Here is a 19,728-nt window from a genome sequence, read left to right on the forward strand (position 1 = left end):
ACTGCAACAAAGTTACTGTGAAATTCCCCTAGTTGCCACACTCCTGTGCCTGTGTGGGTCAATGCATCTAACCAGCACATCTTTTAGACTGAGAGTGGAAACCAGAGCGTCCAGAGGAAACCCATGCAGATACAGTGAGAATATGCAAACTTCACACACTGACCCGAACCTGGGTCACTAGCACAGAGGCAGCAGTGCTAACCACTGTGCCACTCTAATTATGTTGGCTGTTTTTCTAAGGCAGTGGGAAGTGTAAATAGAGTCAATGGCCAAAGACTTGTGTGATGGACTGGGTTACACTCAACCTTTTGTAGTTTCTTGCAGTCTTCAACAGGGAGCCCTATGATATGACCAGAAAGAATGCTTTCTATGGTGCATCTGTAAAAGTTGGTGACAGTCTTAGCTGACAGGTCAAATTTTGAGAAAGTAGAGGTGTTGAGTGGGCTTTCTTACCTATAATGTCAGCATGTGGGGGGGGGGTGTTGAAATCCAGAAGATTGTTGCCGATTGATATTTAAACAGAATAAATTTGCAAAATTAATGGCTCAAGAGGTTATTGAACCAAAGGCACCTTGACCCCCTTATGTGCACATGACACTTCTGCAAGAACACAGCACTCCTATTTTCCTGGTGGAGAATTATACTTCCACAATCATAAACTAGTATTTTTCTCTGTCCTGTGTGCAAATTGGTTACTGCATTTCCTTGTACCACACAAGTGATGGAACTGCAAAATTGTCATGGGTCAAGTGTTTGGAAACCTGCTGAGGTAGTAAAAGGCAAGATAGATGTGCATTTGTTCCTTTCAATGTGACATTTCCACAGGATCATTCACCTCCCATTTGTTCGAGTCCATGAAATAGTATTTATTGTTTATGATAAAACAACATTCTGCCAGAAAACTAGCAGTTTAGTTCAACCTATTCAGATTTTTCTTTGACACAACAGAAATCCAAATCATAATGAAGGAACTTACTGAAATTATATCACTTGTCCTCCATTTCCCATGTCTTCCAATTTGCCCACCAATCGGCATTAGTTGCAAATGGTCTCACAGATACAAGCAGCCACCAGATCTTCAGGGACAGGTGGGCAAGGCTGCAGAAGGCAGACTCCAACTTTGATTTTTCAGCCAAGCCCTGGGCCAACAGCTTTTAGATGGAATGATTGAAATCCAACAAATTACTAAGAATGGAACATTTCTGAAAGTGTTAATTATCAACATAATTTGGGATGAGATTGGTACCAATAAGTGACACTGATCTTTGTTTTGTAGTTCAACATTTATTAAAGTTCATCAGCTGTACAGACAGACTTCAGATAATCTTTCCACAGCAGAATTTATCTTGCATTTTCTTTTGTCCCTGATGCATTGATTTTGTAGAAGCATGCAAAGGATTTGGCACTGATTCTATACATTTTCAAACTATTTTTCTGATTGTGCTGTCAAATCAGATAAGTTACTCTTCAAGGTGAAGATTAAGGACTTTGTTCTTCACAACGTTGTGGTAAATGTTAGGTAAACTTTCTCCTCGAGTCAGAGATTAAGGGTATTGCCACTATCTGGAAACTCTACGCTGAGAGAAAATTACTTAACAGACATTGGTTCGTGTTAAATTTTAACTATCTTGCCCGTGATTGCTGGAGGTTTTGTTCTACTTAAAACTGTGGCATTCTGTCCATTTTGGCTTAACTTGTTGAATCCAAATTCTGCCATTTGTTCCTTAGCGTTCATTCTCTGAACTCCCATCAGTTAAAAGTGCCTGTATGGACTCCAGTGAAAAGAATGGTTTCAGCTCCAGAAAGCCTATCCCATTCTATTTCAACATAATCTGCTTCCAGTTAGCAGTCACTAGTTGGACAGCATAACAACATCCAAACATTTGTTAGGAGGATTGCGCAAAAAGAAAATCTACTTGAGCAGATTATTTTTCCACACAGAGGTCTCATGTGGTACATCACCGCAGTGACCTTTCCTTAATGACTGCACTATTGTCATGAGAGGGCACAGTGTCTCCCATAGTCTCAGCTTATTTGTCCTGAAGGAGTGAGGATATTGCACTTGAATGGTCACACTCCCTATGACAAACTGTTTACTGAATCCAAAGAGGAATTCACAGGGCCAATATCACATATTCAATTTTATGGAGATGAGTGAGAACAAACTAACTAACTAAACTGACATAGCCTGTGTGGGTCTGTAGTCACTCCAGTAGGAAAGTTTCATCTTGTGTGCTCTGATAAAACACGATGAGAAGCTTCGACACCATTCATGGCAGTGGTCATTCAAATATTGCTGAATCCTTAATACTAAGCAGCTTCCAAAGTCCTGTAGTGTCAACACATTTGGTAAAGTACTGAAGAGATATTACCTTGTATAGACACTATATTAACTCATTGACGTTTTTCAACTTGTGTGAGACAAGTTTGGGATGGGCTGTAAAGGGAAAGTCAGAAACACTCCTTTGTTATTCGCCTTCATCTTTTAAAATCTACTTTTGACCAAACTTTCACAATATATTTGCAACTGGGTTAATGCCACATTGTCAAGATTACTCTCCTGTGAAGCAGTTTACAATTCGCATCACTGAAGCCACTATCTGAATTCACATTGCTTTGCTGTATTATTCTAAAAGTTAACCACGATATTACCTTCTATTCAATAAAGTGCTTTCTTCCTCAGGCCTAAAATGGGAGTAGGGAAGGGTAGTAGACACTTCCAGCAACACCAGTGGTAAAACTTGAAGTACAAATTATTTTCAATTATTCAATTTAACAGCTTGACAAACAAAAAAAAAATCAGACAAATCCAACAGATGTAAACTCAAACCCCCACAACGCTGACAGGCTCCCATGAACTCAGTACTGGAATTTTTCTGACTGAATCAATGGAACATATTCTTTGGGGTTACATCAGGAAAAGGAAAAATATGGTCATGAGTGAGTGAACACTCAGGTGTCACAATGAGCTAAAGCTCAGTGAGTGATAATAGGCCAGAGACAGTATCCTTTTGACTGGCGTGAATCTTGCCCTATAGAATCACGGACAGAAAATATTTACATACATTTCTTGTAAAAGAATGTTATCTTTTTAAGAAGTCTAAAAATTCCACTTAAATAATAAAGTGCTTGTGAAGTATTGTAAATAATGCAATAACAGAAGCACTGCACAATTCTAGTTTATTTCAAGCACTATGAAAGAGAAAAGCTTAAAAAAGTCTATAAAAATGTTTAATGTTTACAAATGTTCAAATTTAGGCTGTCCAAGTTAAAAAGATACTGCCTCTGGATAAAATATGGTGACAGTTGAGAACTCCAACCCCTTCAAGAATGTCTCTCGTCATCCATCAGGAATGATCAAGTGAGCACAGCAACACTAGTAGCTTTGGGATGACCATAGTTTCTGGCCCCCAACGCATGACCTGAACTGCAAGGATGACAAGGGGTTGGAGGTAGCTGCTCCAGATGAAGAATTTCACTGAACATAAGGGCCAAGTTCCAAGAGTCAAGTGAAATGAGATTGAAGATGAGAAAATTGTGATGTGTCTTGATGCTCAGGGTGTGTATGCAGGGGGAGGCTGGAACTGATTGACAATCTCATATTCCACAGGGTAGGGTTCATTCTCTTCCATTTCTGACAGCAGTTCCAATGCTTGTTCCTCTTCCTCTGTCGGGTAGTGCCGCAGAAGGTTAGCAGCTGTTGCCAAGATGGATGCTCCTCCAGCTCCTGCCACCAAGTAAAAACTAACTGCAAAGGTCACGTAGACACGGGATCCATGGTATTTCTTGTGCTGCTGCTGAAGTGCTAAGATCAATTCTGATGCCCAGTAACAGAATCCAATCACTGTGGCACATTGAAGAACTGTTAATAAATAAAGATAATGAGTGAAGTAAAGAGAACATGTGCCAGGATAAACTCCCATAATACATCAAATAACTCTCTGCACAAAATGATGGCAACACAACCATAACTGTAAGCAAAGGGAACGCTCAATATACATGCAAGAGAAACTTTGGTAATCTAAAGGGTCTCCTCTCATCAGCATAGCTGAAGTAGAAAGCAAGTTGAGTGGGAAATATCTGCCTACATGTTAACGTTGCTTCATCTTGCTTGTTAAATTAAAGAAGTCTTTCTGCCAAATGGTCAAGGCTGAAATGAACTGAAGTCATCATTTCAAAAGTCATTTGCAAAATGGTTCGACAAAGACTAAAAATAAAGCACATCCAGTTTCTAGACAGATTGGGGCAGTTTCACTTTCACGTACCTGTAAGAATATGAGCAAAGGCATATCTACGGGTAATCTTCAATGCTGGATGTTTTGGTCCAAACACATCAAGTAGAAAAGCTGACAAACTGCAAAGGATCCCCAGGAAACAAAAGGCACCGATGACCCGCAGCAAGAGCACAGTCTGAGGGTTCATACAATAATCTGCAATGAATGAATGTAGGATAAATATCAGATTTCTATGTACATTAAACAGCAAACAAAAAGTTCAGTACAAGCTGTGGCTGGTGGCAGAATTCTCATCCTGTCAAAAGTTACGGGTTCAAATCTTCTAGACTTGATCAGATGACAACAAAAAGGCTAACTCAACAGTGGAATATTGAGGGAGTACCACATAGTCAGAGGTGCCATGTTTCAAATGAGATATTAAACCGACACACTCTAATATAAAGGACTCCAGAGCACATAATCTCAATAAAGGAGCAACCAGTGCCTTGGCCAATAGTTGTTCTCAATCAATATCACAAAAATTTGGCCAGTCACTCTCCCATTGCTTTTGGTGTGACGTTGCCTGTTGCACTTCCTGTTGTAAGTGAGGTCACTTCAAAATAAAACGATTGGCTGTAAGGTGCCTTGGGACGCCCTGTGCTGGTCAAAGGCAAGGCACTGGCACCAACAGAAGCTTTCCTCTAAACAAACCGGACAGGTGAAGGGGATCTCCAATGGCCATTCCTCTCACCTGCAGTCTGAATCACAAATGCAGGCAGGCTCTTTAAGGTGAGAGAGCGTATGAGCAGAAGTAGGCAAATAGATGTAGGGGTGACCAAGCTCCATCATGATCACAAAAACAGCTTTTATCCTGAGTCATGTCCAGGTATATAAAGGAGCTTTGACTGCATTCCTTTCCTAGGCAGGTGGCACTCCTAGACATTCCCCATCCCTTCCATTACCTTCCAGCAGAGTGGAGTCCAACCGTCCCAGAACATCCGCGACCCCGAGCTCCTGGCGCGGGCACGTGCCCCCATGGGCGCGCAGCCAGGCCGGTTCCGCCAGCGCCGTGCACAGCGCGGTCACCGAGAGCGCGCCCGGCACCGCCGACGCCAGGCTCCGTTCCGTGTGTTTGGGGAGCGCGCCCCCGGCTCCCGGCCGCCTGCGCGACCCTGACAGAGCGGCTCCCGCGGGTCCGTACATTCTCCCGTTCTTTCAACCCGGTGAAGCGAACCAAGAATCGTTAAGAACACGATTTAAATCAATAAAATCGGCTCGCTCCACTCAACCGCGCTCAACGTCCTGTTTCCGACCGAACCAACCCACATCGGATGTGACGTCTATGAGCGAGGGTGCAGCCGCCGGCGGCTGGCGATTGGACGCCTTGTTATCTGATTGACGTGGGTGCTCACCAATCAGGACCAGATCCGTGATGGTCCTCCAACCAACCGGTGAGCGGAGGCGGGGCTTGTGATCGGCGCGCGGCGATGAAGCGGCGGTTGGCGGTTGAGTCGCGCTTTTCGGCACACCCCGATTCCCGGGCCTGGTATGTGGCCTGGAGCCCGAGCGGCGCGCTGTTGGCTTCGTGTGGAGGCGATCGGGCTGTGCGCATCTGGGCCACAGAAGGTGTGAATAGCTTCGGCGGGAGGGCTACGAAACAACTGGGGGTTGAGCCGAGTAGTCGGGGAGGTCTGGATCCATTTAACCATTACCGTCTCTCTCTCTCACTCACTCACTCAGGGGCGACCTGGCAGTGCAAGTGGCTGCTGGAAGATGGGCACCAGCGGACCGTGCGGAAGGTCTCCTGGTCGCCCTGCGGCAACTACCTGGCTTCGGTCAGCTTCGACGCCACCACCTGCATCTGGAGGAAGAAGGATGGCGGATTTGAGGTAACGCACCCTTAATTTTTTGTCCCGGCTTTGAGGGGATGGTGGAACAGGCCGGCTGCCAGAAGCTGAACGAAGGCTGAGTGTTTCAAATTCTCTGCCCTCACCAGCTGTCGACACTTCCCATAAAAGGAGACAGCCATTCTCTCACATCAACTCGGGATCTTGAATGCTTTGTTAAGACAACCTCTCATTCCTCTAAACTCCAATGGGTTTGCCCTCAACCTTTCCTAAATTTGGCATCAAACAAGGTCAAAGTGACCAATGTGTTTATTTCTGTATTCCCATCTCCAGACTAACAACAGATCCTGCATGGCGTCTGACCGTTTGATGTTCAGGCTGAGTTTTTTTCTTTTGATAGCTTTTGACAACTCTGGAAGGACATGAGAATGAAGTGAAGTCTGTCGCCTGGGCTCCATCGGGCAGCCTCCTTGCAACCTGCAGCCGGGATAAAAGTGTGTGGGTTTGGGAAGGTGAGAGAATATTTAATCAAAAATCAAATAAGTTCTCTTCAAAGAGACTGCCTGTAAAGAACCTACAAAATCTGTCTGACAGGGTGACAGAGGCAAAAACTCTCATACCATTTGAAAAGTGCTTGGTGATGCACTTGAAGCGACTAAGGGCTTATAAGTCCTTATGCCCTCCTTCCATGTAAGTTTGTGTAATTGTACGTGAAACTGTTCACTTCGGCAAGAAGAATGAAAAAGCAGACTATAACTTAAATGGAGAATGGCTGCAGAATTTCAAAGTGCAGTGGGATCTAGGTCAGAGTTATAGAATCCCTATAGCACAGAAGGAGGCTGTTCAGCCATTGAGTCTGTACCAATCACAATCCCACCCAAGCCCTATTCTTGTAACCCCACACATTTACCCTTCTAGTCCCCATGACACCAGGGTCAGTTTAGCATGGCCGATCAACCTAACATGCACGTCTTTGGACTGTGGAAGGAAACCCACGCAAACACAGAGAGAATGTGCAAATTCCACACAGACAGTAACCCAAGACCAGAACTGAACCTGGGTCCCTAACCACTGTGCCACCCCAAAACAAAATTGCCCTCATCTGGATTCTTGCCTTCACATGAAAAAGGAAGGTGCCTCCTGGAAATCCACCTTCTGGTCGCAGTGACTGCACCTGTGCAAATGTTACATGCAACCTCCAATCACCTTCGCCACTCTGCTGCCCTCGCCTGGACCTAGATGTTCTAAGTGCGTGAGTCACAAAATGTTAGTGTACAAATCGAGCAAGTAATTAAGAAAGTGAATGGAATACTATCCTTTGTTACCATAGAAATGAAACATAAAAGGCTGTTATGCTTCAGTTATACAGGGCATTTGTGAGACAACATCTTGAATATTGTGTGCAACGTTGGTCTCCTTATTTAAGGAAGGATGTAAATGCATTGGAGGTGGCTCAGAAGAGGTTGACTCGTCTGATAGCTGCAACGGGTGGGTTGTCTTCTAAGGAAAGGTTGGACAGCCTGGGCTTGCTTGATTAACGAATTGAAATGTGAACAAGTTTTCCATAGAAACGTGCATAGAGTAGGCCATTCAGCCCTTTGAGCCAACTCCACCATTCATTATGATCTGCCTCATCATGAAATTAAATAACCTGATCCTGCCTTTTCTCCACATCTCTTGATTCCTTTAGTCCCAAGAGCTATACCTAATTTCTTCTTGAAATCATACAGCATTTTGGCATCAACCACTTTCTGTGGCCAAGATGTCCACGGATTCACCACTCCGGGTGAAGAAATTTCTCTTCACCTCAGTCTTAAAAGTTTTACCCTTTACCCTCAAGCTATGACCCCTAGTTCGGGACCCCCTTGCCATCAGGAACATTCTTTCTGGATCTACCTTGTCTAAAATTGTTGGAACTTCATAGAAACTTATTAAGTCCCCTCTTGCTCTTGTAACCTCCAATGAATATAGTCCTAACTAACTCAGTCTCTCCTCGTGACAGTCCTAAAACGCAGGAATTAACCTTTGCTGCACTGCCTTCCTCATAAGGAAACCAAAACTGCACACAATACTCCAGGTGTGGCTTCACCAATGCTTTATGCAATTGCAGCAAAACATTTGTATTCCTATACTCAAATCCCCTCACTCTGTAGGCCAATATACCATTTGCCTTCTTTACTGCCTGCTGTACCTGCACACTTACTTTAAGTGACTGATGCGCAAAGACACCAAGGTCTTGCTGAGTATCCACCTTTCTCAATTTATACCCATTCAGATATAATCTGCCGTTCTATTTTTGGTATCAAAATGGATAACATCACATTTATGCACATTACACATCTACCATGCATATGCCCACTCACTCAGTCCATCCAAATTATGCCGAAGCATCTCTGTACCACCACACCACCACCGCCCCCCCCCCCCCCCCCCCCCCCCCCCACACACACACACACACACACACACACACACACAGCTGAACCTCCCACCCAATTTTGTACCATCTGCACGTTTGGAGATAATACATTTAGTTCCTTTGTCCAATCATTAATGTATAATGTGAACAGTTGGCATCCCTGAGGTACACCACCAGTCATTGCCTGCCAGTCAGAAATAGACTAATTTATTCCAACTCTGCTTTGTGTCTGCTAACCAGCACTACCCACAATCTCATGTGCTTTATCTTTACACAATAATCTCTTATCAAAAACCTTCTAAAAGTCTAAATAAACCACACCCACCACTTCCCTCCAGGCAACTCTACTCATTACACCCTCAAAGTATTCCAGTAGATTCCTCTTTTGTCAAGCAATGCTGACTTTGCCTGATTATACCACCGCTTTCCAAATAATGTGGTATGAAATTCTTGATAATGGACTCTAGCAATTTCCCTACTACCGACATTAGGCTCACTGCTCTATAGTTCCCTGTTTTGTCTCTACTTCCCTTTTTGAATAACGGGCTTTCGTTAGTCATCCTTCAATCTGGAGGAGCAGTTCCAGAGTCCAAAGAATTTTGGAAAATGACCAATAGATCTATTTCCCCTTGCTAGGGCCACTTCATTGAGTACTCTGAACATAAGAAATAGGAGCAGGAGTAGGCCATCTAGCCCTTCGAGCCTGCCCCACCGTTCAGTAAGATCATGGCTGATCTGAAGTGGATCAGTTCCACTTTCCCGCTTTCTCCCCATAACCCTTAATTCCCCTGTCTATCGGAAACCTATCTACCCGTGACTTAAATATATTTAGCGGGGTAGCCACCACCACTTCAACAGGCAGAGAATTCCAGAGATTCACCACCCTTTGAGTGAAGAAGTTCCTCCTCAACTCTGATCTAAACTGTGCCCCCCCGCCCATCTTGAGGCTGTGCCCTCTAGTCCTGCTATCCTTTCTAAGCGGGAAGAATCTCTCTACCTCTGCCTTATCTATCCCCTTCATTATCTCATACGTCTCTATAAGATCCCCCCTCACCCTTCTAAACTCCAACGAGTACAGACCCAGTCTATTTAGTCTCTCTTCATAGGCCAACCCCCTCATCTCTGCTATCAGCCTAGTGAACCTCCTCTGCACTCCCTCCAAGGCCAATATATCCTTGCGCAAGTGCGGCAACCAAAACTGCACACAGTACTCCAGCTGCGGCCTCACCAGTACCCTCTACAGTTTCAGCAAGACCTCCCTGCTTTTATATTCTATCCCCCTTGCTATAAAGGCCAACATTCCATTTGCCTTCTTGATCACCTGCTGTACCTACTCTGGGTGAAGACTATCAGGCCCAAGAGGATTTATCCACCTTCAATCCCATTAATTTCCCCAAATCAATTTCCCTACTAATACTGATTTCCTTCAGCACCTCACTAAAACTTGTGCTTCTCAGAACTTCTGGTACGTTATTCATGTCTTCAGATTTAGCTCTTTAGCCATTTCTTTATTCCCCATTATTATTCGTCTGTTTCTGACTGTAAGGGGCCACCATTCATTTTTGTTAATCTTTTCTCTTCACATACTTATAGAAATTTTTGCAGTTAGTTTTTATATTCCCTGCTAGGTTACTTTCATAATCTATTTTCCACTTCTTAATCAATCCCTTGATCTATTTTATGCCAGAAGTGAAACCAAGAAGCACTTTGTCTGCACGTGGTGGGGTGTAAATGTGCAATGTTTTCTTCCCAAAAAGGTGTGGGAACTCTGTAAAGTAGAATTTTCAAGACTGGGATTGATAGATTTTTGTGTGGTAAAAATATTGAGGAATAATGATGCAGGTTGGTCAATGGATTGGGGTGCTGGTTAACCATGATCTGATTGAAAGGCACTACAAACTCAGTGGCCTGAAAACGCTATTCCTGGCCTGATGTAATCATACAGGTCTTCTCATTAACAAGGGTTGGGTTAAAGACCACCAATATGTCAAAATACCATGTATATTTTGTAAACTGCTTGCTATGTACTCCTACGTTCTAAAATTAGTAACCTGTTAGGACGCATTACAACTCAGTGCAGTAGAGTGAGGTCTCTGTCTCAGAAACTGCTGCTGACTATTATAATTTGCATTTTAGTGGATGAGGAAGATGATTACGAGTGCGTGAGTGTACTGAATGCTCATACCCAGGATGTCAAACATGTAATCTGGCACCCAAATGGAGAGGTAAGAGTTTCCAAGAACCACCACACTTACATTCCACACTGCCTTACTTTCCTATTTGCAGTCTCTGCTTTCGATGTGGGATATAGTTAGATGTAGGAAAGGCTGAGGGACTTGAGGTTATTTTCGTTAGAAAGAAGAAGGTTAAGAGCTGACCTAGTTGAGGCATACAAGATGATCAGAGGGTTAGATAGGGTGGATAGTGAGAGCCTTTTTCTTCGGATGGTGATGGCTAACACGAGGGGACATAGTTTTAAATTGAGGGGTGGTAATTATAGGATGGATGTCAGAGGTCAGCTCTTGACTCAGAGGGTAGTAAGGGTGTGGAATGCCTGGTCTGCAGCAGTTGTGGACTCGCCAACTTCAAGGGCGTTCAAATGATCAGTGGATAGGCATATGAATAACATTGGAATAGTTTAGGTTAGAGGGTCATTACATTGGTTCCACTGGTCGGCGCAACATCGAGGGCCGAAGGGCCTGTACTGCACTGTAACGTTCTATGTATACAGCAAGCCAGACTCAGGTAGACCTTATCACATGCTGCAATATAGTCAGAACTATATAACTTCTAAATTATCATGTTAGCTTAAATATATATTTCTAATTTAACGCTAGCTCCTGGCTTCTGGAAGCTATGATAACAGCATCAAGCTGTACAAAGAGGAAGATGATGACTGGGTCTGTGTCAACACCCTCGAAGGTCATGAGTCTACAGTTTGGAGTATTGCTTTTGACAAAACAGGGGAACGTTTAGTATCTTGCAGTGATGATAAAACTGTGAAAATTTGGAAAGTATACAGGCCCGGCAATGAACAAGGTAAAGAAGCGGAACTTGGCACAATATAGCCCTTGTTTATTTTTCAGTTGACCCCAAAAAGGGATGAATAGTGACTCATTTGATTGATACCTAGATAGCCTTATGCTGATATCTGAACTTGTTTGCAAATGTGCTGCGCACAAATTGATATATTGGTATTGCCATCATGAAACCTAGCCCCTGCTCCTGCTCCTTTTCAGTTCTGGGTAAAACATAATCACTTTTGCAAAAAAAACCAAAGGCTGTTTAATAGAAGCCTGGACATCAAAATAACCTGATCACAGTAAAGGTGGTATTTGAGTCAATATTCAGACGGTCAAAGTATTCCAGCACTATACAGAATTATGTAACAGCGTTAGGAGCAGTTTACTGCTGAAATATATTTGTATCACTTGTAATGAAAGTGTCATCCTGTTTTATTTAGTGTGGAAACAACATATTCATGTGATTAATCATGCTAAAATGTGATGGGACACATGGCACATTTTGTTTTGGACAAATAAGATTCAATGTGAACTACTGAAAATTATTTTTCTGCTGTTTCCCTTAAAGAACAATTCCACAATATGTTGATAGCCCGTGCAGTGAAAGAAGCTTGCGCTGAGGCTGTTATTTTCTTTTTGGCGCAGGTGTGGTATGCAGTGGATCAGATCTGTCCTGGAAGTGTATCTGCACCCTATCTGGATTTCATGTACGTCCCATCTATGACATTTCCTGGTAAGTTCAAAGTCGGCATTCTGTTGGGAATCCACCCAAAATAAAATCCTTATTTCAAATACTTCAATGATTATGACAGAAAATGCATGCCTCCTTTTCCCTGATGTAAGTGGATTGCTCATAAAATGATATGTAATGATATGGGAGGAGGCCATTTGTATTTGTGCTGGCTTGCCTGTGATACAGCTGTTCGCTTAATTGCAATCCCCCGATCTTTCCCCAGAACCACGTAAGTTGTCTTCCTCACTTCGACTATTTATCCAGTTGTAAATAGTGAATCTGCTGCTGCCAGATGACGACAATTCGCTGCATTAAAAAAGTTCCTTTATGTTGCCTCTTTCAGTAATCACATTAAATCTATGTCTTCTGGTTACTGACCGTTCTGCCACGGAAAACAGTTTTTCTGTCTTTGGTCTGTGGAAACACTTAATTTGAACACTTCCATCAAATCTTGTTGAGATCATCTAATAACCCCAGCTTTTCCAAACTGTTCACGTTACTTTGTCCCTTTCAGGTGTCATATGACTGATGCGATAGCAACTGCATGTGGTGATGATGCAATCAGGATATTTGAGGAGGATCCTGGTTCGGACCCACATAAACCCACCTTTTCACTCACGGCGCACATTCCAAAAGCACACACTCAGGATGTCAACTGTGTGGCATGGAACCCAAAGCAAGCAGGGCTGTTGGCATCATGCAGTGATGATGGGGATATCACTATCTGGAGATATGAGTTTGAAGATTAGTGCAAGCTCTCAGCCAGAGGTGTTCGACAGGACAATGCAGACATTCTCAATAACTGCATTTCGCTGCATGTTAACTGTCCAGTCATGGAATTAATCACCACGACTACTTCACGTAACTATTTTCACATTTGCACTAATTATTCCTTCATGGTTATGTTCTGCCTACCACAAAATGCCCTGTAGAGATTAACGATTCAACAAACCAATTTGTTTTTACATTTTTTGAAAAACAATTAAAACCATTGCTCAGCTTACTATATTTTCCAATAGATTTAGCCATGTATCTTAACAATGGGCTTCAGCAAACAATGCAACTAGATTATTCATTCATGTATCTTAGTTTAGAGACAATTATGTGCACTTAAATGTGATAGATTCTTGAAGCTTTCATAGGCGAGAATTCTTCTCCCCCACATGTACATGTTAAAGCAAGTATTCAATAAAGTCTTTAGAATATTACTTTATAATTGAGAGACTTTTGGAAGAATGATGGTTGTCTGCATCATCAAGAGTTTTCCCATTTTACAATAAGAACATAGAACACTACAGCACAAACAGGCCCTTCGGCCCACAAGTTGCGCCGATCACATCTATACCTACCAAGACATAGAACTATCTGTAACTCCCAGTCCCATTAGATCCCATATACTCATCCAGAAGTCTTTTAAAAGGCAGCTGATTCCACTCACTCACCACCTTCTGAGTGAAAAACTTAGCCCTAACATCTCCTCTGTACTTGCTTCCCAGCACCTTAAACCTGTGTCCTCTCGTAGCAACCATTTCAGCCCTGGGAAATAGCCTCCGAGAATCCACCCTATCTACTCCTCTCAACATTTTATAAACCTCTATCAGGTCGCCTCTCAAACTTTGTCTCTCCAGGGAGAAGAGACCTAGCTCCCTCAACCTATCTTCATAAGGCATGCCTCCCAATCCAGGCAACATCCTTGTAAATCTCCTCTGCACCCTCTCAATGGCTTCCACATCCTGTAGTGAGGTGACCAGAACTCCAAGTGGGGTCAGTACTCCAAGTGGGGTCTGACAAGGGTCTTATAAAGTTGCAGCATTACCTCCCGACTCCTAAACTCAATCCCTCGATTAATGAAGGCCAGTACAACATATGCCGCCTTGACCACATCCTCCACCTGCGAGGCCGATTTAAGAGTCCTATGGACCCGGACCCCAAGATCCTTCTGCTCTTTAACCCAGCTAAGACTCTTACCCTTGACATTGTACTCTTGCATCCCATTGGTCCTGCCAAAATAGACCACTACACATTTATCCGCGTTGAAGTCCGTCTGCCACTTCTCCGCCCAGTCTTGCATCCTATCTATGTCATGCTGCAACTTCTGACATCCCTCCAGACTATCCACAACACCACCAACCTTCGTATCGTCGGCGAACCTACTAACCCATGCCTCCACTTCCTCATCCAGGACATTTATGAAAATGACAAACAGCAAGGGTCCTAGAACAGATCCCTGGGGCACTCCACTGGTGACCGACCTCCATGCAGAAAAAGACCCATCCACAACCACTCTTTGCCTTCTGCAGGGAAGCCAGTTCTGGATCCACAAGGCCAAAGCCCCTTGGATACCATGCCCTCTTACCTTCTCAAGAAGTCTTGCATGGGAGACCTTATCAAATGCCTTGCTTGAAGTCCATGTAAACCACGTCCACTGCTTTTCCTTCGTCAATGTGTTCAGTCACATTTTCAAAGAACTCAACTAGGCTCGTAAGGCACGACCTGCCCTTGACAAAGCTGTGCTGACTATTTCTGATCATTCCAGACTTCTCTAAATGCTCATAAATCTTGTCCCTCAGAATCCTCTCCGTCAACTTACCAACCACTGAGGTCAGACTCACCGGTCGGTAATTCCCCGGGCTATCCCGGTTCCCTTTCTTGAAAATAGGAACCACTTCTGGAACCCCTCCCGTCTCCAGTGACGATTCAAAGATCATCGCCTGGGGCTCTGCAATCACTTCCCTCACCTCCCACAGTAACCTAGGGTACATCCCATCCGGTCCCGGTGACTTAGCTATCTTGATAGAATTTAAAAGTTCCAACACATCCTCTTTCTTAACATCCACATACTCAATCTTTTCAGTCTGCCGCAAACCTGCAGTACAACTTCCCAGATCACTTTCCACCGTGAATCCAGAGGCAAAGTACTCATTAAGCACCTCTGCCATTTCTTCTGGTTCCACACAGACTTTTCCCTCCTCACCTTTTATAGGTCTTATCCTTTCTCTTCTCATCCTTTTAATCTTCACATATTTGTAGAACGCCTTGGGATTCTCCTTAATCTTACCCACCAAGGCCTTCTCATGTCCCCTTCTGGCTCTCCTAATTTCCTTTTTAAGCTCCTTTCTACAAGCCTTATACTCCTCTAGATCCTTAACATCTCTTAGCTCTCTGAACCTTTTATACGCCTTTCTTTTCTTCCTGACCAGGTTCACCACGACCTTCGTGCACCACAGCTCCCGCGACCTACCAAAACCTCCTTGTCTCATCGGAACATTGTCGTGCAGAGCTCCAGTCAAACACTCCTTGAAAATCCGCCACTTCCTTCAGTACTTTTCCCCAAGAACACCTCCTTCCAGTTTACTTGTCCAATTGTCTGCCTGATGTCATCATATTTCCCCTTACTCCAGACAAACCTTCCTAGCCTGCCTGATCCTATCTCTTTCCAATGCTATCGTGAAGGAGATAGAATTATGATCTCCATCCCTGAGATGCTCTCCCACCGAGAGGTCCGACACCTGTCCTGGTTCGTTAGCCAGCATGATGTGGGTATGCCGGCGTTGGACTGGCATAAACACAGTAAAAAGCCTGACAACACCAGGTTTTAGTCCAACCGATTTATTTGATAATAGACCCACAAGCTTTCGGGGTTAGCCCCTTCGTCAGGTAAATGGAGAGTTCTGGCCTCAGACAGAGCATATAAAACACAGACAGTTAAGAGATTACTGTCTTGCATCTCTGTAAAAACTTGATGTCTGTGTCGATATGCGCAATCTTCTTGGAGATCCTCTCCACTTGGATCCGGCAGTTAGCCAGCACCAGGTCAAGGACAGCCTCTCCTCTCGTAGGCTTATCCACGTGCTGTCAGGAAACCCTCCTGAACACACCTAACAAACTCCTCCCCATCCAAACCCCTTACCCTCGGGATATTCCAGTCAATGCTTGGGCAATTGAAGTCTCCCATCACGACAACTCTGTTATTACTACATCTCTCTAGGATCTGTTTCCCTATCAGCACCTCAACTTCCCTGTCACTATTGGGCGGCCTATAGAAAACACCCAGCAAAGTTATCGACCCTTTGCTGTTCCTAACTTCCACCCACAGAGACTCCGTAGACAGCCCCTCCACGGCATCCAGCTTCTCTGCAGCCATGACACTGTCCCTGATCAACAGTGCCACTCTGCCACCTCTTTTGCCCCCCTCCCTGTCCCTCCTGAAGCATCTGAATCCCAGCACCTGAAGTACCCAATCCTGTCCCTGAGACATCCAAGTCTCTGTAATGGCCACCACATCACATTCCCAACCAGCAATCCACACCCTAAGCTCATCTACTTTGTTCACTACACTCCTGGCATTAAAATAGACACATCTCAGACCCTCGGTCTGGGCACTTCCTTCTCCATCATCCGTCTAACCTCCCTCTCTTTACAGTCCTTCTCTACCTGGGAGCTAACCTCGTCGCTCTCAGTCTCCTCATCTCTATTCCCTCCCCACAAGGTGTTACATGTGTAAGGTTACACATAAATGATGGGGGGGATTGGTGTTAAGAGATAGGTACCAATTGCCATTTAGTTTGTATTCAATGTCTATGTTGCTGGCAAGGCTTTCTTCTAATTGTTGACCCATGACCTTCTTGACCTGCTCCAGTCCACCAGTTGTAGGTATACCCAAAGTGTTGTTAGAACATAGAACATTACAGCACAGAACAGGCCCTTCGGCCCACGATGTTGCGCCGACCAGTTTTTTAAAAAAAAACACTGACCCACTAATCTAAACCAATCCCTTTTCGTCCATAAACCTATCCACAGATCTCTTAAACGCCCCCAAACTAGGCGCATTTACAACCGCAGCAGGCAGGGCATTCCAATCCCTCACCACCCTCTGGGTAAAGAACCTACCCCTGACATCCGTCCTATAACTACCACCCCTTAATTTAAAGCCATGCCCCCTCGTGCTAGCATTCTCCATCCAAGGAAAAAGGCTATCACTATCCACCCTATCTAAACCTCTAATCATCTTATATGTTTCAATAAGATCCCCTCTTAGCCTCCTTCTTTCCAGCGAAAACAACCCCAAATCCCTCAGTCTCTCCTCATATGACCTCCCCTCCATACCAGGCAACATCCTGGTAAACCTCCTCTGCACCCTCTCCAAAGCCTCCACGTCCTTCCTGTAATGTGGGGACCAGAACTGCACACAGTACTCCAAGTGCGGCCGCACCAGAGTTGTGTACAGTTGCAACATGACGCTGCGACTCCTAAATTCAATCCCCCTACCAATAAACGCCAAGACACCGTATGCCTTCTTAACTACCTTATCTACTTGATTCCCAACCTTCAGGGATCTATGTACACATACACCTAGATCCCTCTGCTCCTCCACTCTATTCAAAGTCCTCCCGTTAGCCCTATACTGAACACATCTGTTACTCCTACCGAAATGAATTACCTCACACTTCTCCACATTAAACTCCATCCGCCACCTCGCGGCCCAGCTCTGCAACCTGTCTAAGTCACCCTGCAAACTATGACACCCTTCCTCACAATCTACCACACCACCGACTTTGGTGTCATCAGCAAACTTACTAATCCACCCAACTATACCCTCATCCAGATCATTAATAAAAATTACAAACAGCAGTGGCCCCAAAACAGATCCCTGAGGCACACCGCTCGTAACCGAACTCCATGACGAATATTCACCATCAACCACCACCCTCTGTCTCCTATCTGCCAGCCAATTCCTGATCCAAGTACCTAGATTACCCCCAATCCCATACATCTGCATTTTCTGCAGAAGCCCACCATGGTGAACCTTATCAAACGCCTTACTAAAATCCATATATACCACGTCAACTGCCTTACCCCTATCTACCTCTTTGGTCACTTTCTCAAAGAACTCAATAAGGTTAGTAAGGCACGACCTACCTGCTACAAAACCATGCTGACTGTCTCTAATCAATTCATTACTCTCCAAATAACTATAAATCCTATCCCTAATAATTCTTTCTAAAACCTTGCCCACAACAGAAGTAAGACTCACCGGTCTATAATTCCCGGGGAAGTCTCTGTTCCCCTTCTTAAACAAGGGGACAACATTCGCTGTCCTCCAATCTTCCGGTACTATACCAGAGACCAACGATGACCTGAAGATCAGAGCCAGAGGCTCTGCAATCACCTCTCTGGCCTCCCAGAGAATCCTAGGGTAAATCCCATCCGGACCAGGGGACTTATCTATTTTCAAGCCCTCTAGAATATCCAGCACATCCCTGGTTTCAACTGCAATACTTTCTATTTTACACCCCTGCACCCCAGTGTCCTCCACAGCTACATTCATGTCCCCCGGCGTGAACACCGAAGAGAAATATTGGTTCAATGCCTCTCCAATCTCTTCCGGTTCCACACACAACTTCCCTCTACTGTCTATAACTGGCCCTAATCTTGCCCTAACCAACCTGTTCTTGACATACCTATAGAACGCCTTAGGATTCTCCTTAATCCTATCAGCCAAAGTCATCTCATGTCCTCTTTTAGCCCTTCTTAACTCCCTCTTCAACTCCCTCCTAGCCAATCTAAAGCTTTCTAATGCACTACCTGAGCCCTCAAGCCTCATCCGAACATAAGCCTCCTTTTTCTTCCTAACCAACGAATCAACTTTTTTAGGACACCACGGTTCCCTAGCCCTACCAAATCCTCCTTGCCTGACAGGGACATACCTATTGCAGACCCGCAGTAGCTGTTCCTTGAAAAAATTCCACATTTCGGACGTTCCCAGTCCCTGTAATCTCCTAGTCCAACCTATGCTTCCTAATTCTCTCCTAATAGCCTCATAATTACCCTTCCCCCAACTAAAACTACTGACCTGAGGTTCATGCCTATCCCTATCCATCACTAAGGTGAACGTAACCGAATTGTGGTCACTATCACCAAAATGCACACCAACTTCCAAGTCTAGCACCTGGTCTGGCTCATTACCCAGCACCAAATCCAATATAGCCTCACCTCTAGTTGGCCTATCAACATACTGAGTCAACAAACCTTCCTGCACACTTTGAACAAAAACTGACCCCTCTAACGAGCTAGAGCTATAGCAATTCCAATCAATATTAGTAAAGTTAAAGTCCCCCATAACAATTACCCTATTACTTTCACTCCTAACCAGGATTGTCTCTGCAATCCTTTCCTCAACCTCTCTAGAACTATTTGGAGGTCTATAAAAGACTCCCAGCAGGGTGACCTCTCTTCTCCTTGTTGAGGTGGGAGTTCCAGGATTTTGAATGAGCAATATTAAAGGAACAGCATTTTGGTTCCAAGTCAGAGGGCATCTTGCAGCTAGTGACGTTTCCAATCATCTGCTACCCTTGCCCTTTTCTCTTTGGTGGTCAGAGGTTTTGGGTTTAGAAATATGTTCCAGCAACCCCATGAATTGCTGTAGTACATATTAGATATGGTACATAATGCTGTGACTCTGCATCCGTGGTGGAGGAAGTGAATATTCAAGTTG

The 19,728-nt window shown here is 44.3% G+C and overlaps 2 protein-coding genes across 2 annotated transcripts; one reads left to right on the top strand and one right to left on the bottom strand.

Moving 5' to 3' along the window:
- Positions 1 to 2,880: 2,880 nt before the first annotated feature.
- tmem127 (transmembrane protein 127) lies at positions 2,881 to 5,559 on the bottom strand. The gene is made up of 3 exons (XM_080183855.1): positions 5,177 to 5,559; positions 4,266 to 4,430; positions 2,881 to 3,862 (listed from the first exon to the last, which is right to left on the bottom strand). The coding sequence occupies exons 1-3, from the start codon at positions 5,415 to 5,417 to the stop codon at positions 3,555 to 3,557; spliced, it is 714 nt and encodes a 237-aa protein (XP_080039981.1). The 5' UTR covers positions 5,418 to 5,559; the 3' UTR covers positions 2,881 to 3,554.
- Positions 5,560 to 5,683: 124 nt separating this feature from the next.
- Positions 5,684 to 13,449, top strand: ciao1 (cytosolic iron-sulfur assembly component 1). Its single transcript, XM_080183853.1, has 7 exons — positions 5,684 to 5,840; positions 5,955 to 6,103; positions 6,462 to 6,573; positions 10,614 to 10,702; positions 11,315 to 11,516; positions 12,146 to 12,233; positions 12,748 to 13,449. The coding sequence occupies exons 1-7, from the start codon at positions 5,702 to 5,704 to the stop codon at positions 12,980 to 12,982; spliced, it is 1,014 nt and encodes a 337-aa protein (XP_080039979.1). The 5' UTR covers positions 5,684 to 5,701; the 3' UTR covers positions 12,983 to 13,449.
- The last annotated feature ends 6,279 nt before the right edge of the window (positions 13,450 to 19,728 follow it).

The sequence above is a fragment of the Carcharhinus amblyrhynchos genome, unplaced genomic scaffold, assembly GCF_965287045.1.
Source record: "Carcharhinus amblyrhynchos unplaced genomic scaffold, sCarAmb.v2.hapA scaffold_449, whole genome shotgun sequence".
NCBI lineage: Eukaryota > Metazoa > Chordata > Chondrichthyes > Carcharhiniformes > Carcharhinidae > Carcharhinus > Carcharhinus amblyrhynchos.